At 35.0% G+C, this 1,896-nt stretch overlaps 1 protein-coding gene across 2 annotated transcripts in view; it reads left to right on the top strand.

Moving 5' to 3' along the window:
* Positions 1-22: 22 nt before the first annotated feature.
* LOC106867553 (glutamyl-tRNA(Gln) amidotransferase subunit B, mitochondrial) overlaps positions 23-1,896 on the top strand; it is a 12,720-nt gene continuing 10,846 nt past the window's right edge. Inside the window, exon 1 of one of the 2 annotated variants that reach the window (XM_052972486.1) lies at positions 23-657. In XM_052972486.1, coding sequence (XP_052828446.1) covers positions 569-657 — 89 coding nt within the window. In that variant the 5' untranslated portion in view covers positions 23-568. The remainder of the gene's footprint in view (positions 658-1,896) is intronic. The other variant, XM_014912458.2, reaches the window with a different exon arrangement.

Raw genomic sequence — 1,896 nt, 5'->3', positions numbered from 1 at the left:
TAGGTGTTTTCGCTCAATAAACACTCACAACGCCCGGTCTGGGAATTGAAACCGCGATGCTATGACCGCGAGTCCGCTGCCCTAACCACTGGGCCATTGCGCCTCCACACGCAGTATGTAAACAAGCTGGAAAAGAAAGCTTGTGGTTACCCACAATCGCAGAACTGAGGATAAGCCACAATGCAGCTGTAGACTGAACCCAATTCAAATTACAAGCAAAAACTAAACGAAAATAATTTCACTTAGTTACAAAAAATTATTTTTTAAATGTACCGGCCAAAATGTAAAGATCCCAAACGGTTTACCAATGCGCCTAGTAAATATATAAGCTTCCAGTGAACTCAATCCCAAAAGAGACGGGAGGACTCGACAGCTGACAGATACTCTGTATATTAAGGGCAGACAACCCAGACATATTTAAAGCCTCTTCCAATTAATGCTGTTCATTCTTAAGTCACGCCGTGTATTGAAAAGAATTTGAGGTTTTGTTTTCGTTCGTTAATTGAAAGGGAAAAGTATATGTTATCCTTGTGATGTAAAAACTAATTACTTCTGATACAAGTCGATAATGATGGCGACTTATAGTATTTTGTCCTTGAATCGAGTTTTTATTTCTCGTTTAAAACAAATTCGAACTTTATCAACTAAAATACAACGGTAAAGCAAAACATTTCTCATTTTATGTTTCATTTAATTATTTCACTCGTAAAATGTTCACTATCAAACTTGTTGTTTAGCCCAGATCCCTTTGGTTTGACATTCAAAGGGATTCCGGCCATGACCTATCCATCTTGTTTCCAATATTGTTTATTTAGGATTGCATAATTCAATATCACCTTTCTGTTTTTTTTTTTAGAGGGCAAGGTATGATTTGAGAGGGGTTAACTGTTTTCTTTATCTGTTGCTGTTATTGTTTCCTCAGTTTTATCTAAAAATGAATACATTGAAATAAATTGTTGATATAGACATAACGATTATTTGAAAGAAAATTGCGAATTACGTGAGTTCCTGGTCGCAATAGAACTTTCGTCTCATTGTTCGCATATATTGAATGTTCTGAGATGCGAACATTGAAAAATACCTTAGGAATGAGAACCCAGGTTTGAAATTTTCCCAAGACACTTGATGAAGGCTGGAGGGTTAACAACAAACAAGATGAAGACAAATATCCGTCACATGTAAATAATGTACATAATTCCTCATCTCTTAGATATAGAACTGCGAACAAGGATTGAATTTTTGTTTACTTTGAGTAACTAAATACACTGGCAAGATTATAAATCCAGTATCACCGTACTAAACACCTAGATTCTGCTCAATTTCTTATATTATTGTTTCGTTTGTGTGCACTAGTTTTTAGGGCATTTTTCTACGTGATCGTTCGAAATTGCAACGAAATCTCTTTTCAAATCGTACCATACCGTCTTAAAAAAATGTAAGGACAAATGACATTGGTAACGGTATACCTACTCAAGTGTGCTCTTCCGATTTTGTTTCTTCGTAACTTTTAGAGGGAAAAAATGGGTATTTTTTAATGCAGTGTTCTACAAATGCCTTTCAGATAGTTTCTCAGTGGTTCTCAAACGGTGTCTAAATGGCCCTTTGGGGTCCATATAAGATTTTGTTAAAATCTATCTGCAATAAACGGGTTTTCTTCTACAATACACTAAATATTTTAACAATTTTTATACAATTCCTAATAATATTTAGTTATAAAGGTAGAGATGGACTATATGTAATTTGAACCCCCCCCCCTTATTTATTAATTTTTTATTACGGAATCCCACGTTTAAGGCTATGGAGATTCCGATTCTGAAAAAAAATTTTTTCAGAATCGGAATCTCCATAGCCTAAAACGTGGGATTCCGTAAAAAAAATAAAATAAAACAAGGGGGA

Source organism: Octopus bimaculoides, chromosome 13, assembly GCF_001194135.2.
Source record: "Octopus bimaculoides isolate UCB-OBI-ISO-001 chromosome 13, ASM119413v2, whole genome shotgun sequence".
In the NCBI taxonomy this organism is placed as follows: Eukaryota; Metazoa; Mollusca; class Cephalopoda; order Octopoda; family Octopodidae; genus Octopus; species Octopus bimaculoides.
Note: the sequence above shows the minus strand (reverse complement) of the source record. Positions and strands in the feature narration are given on the sequence as shown.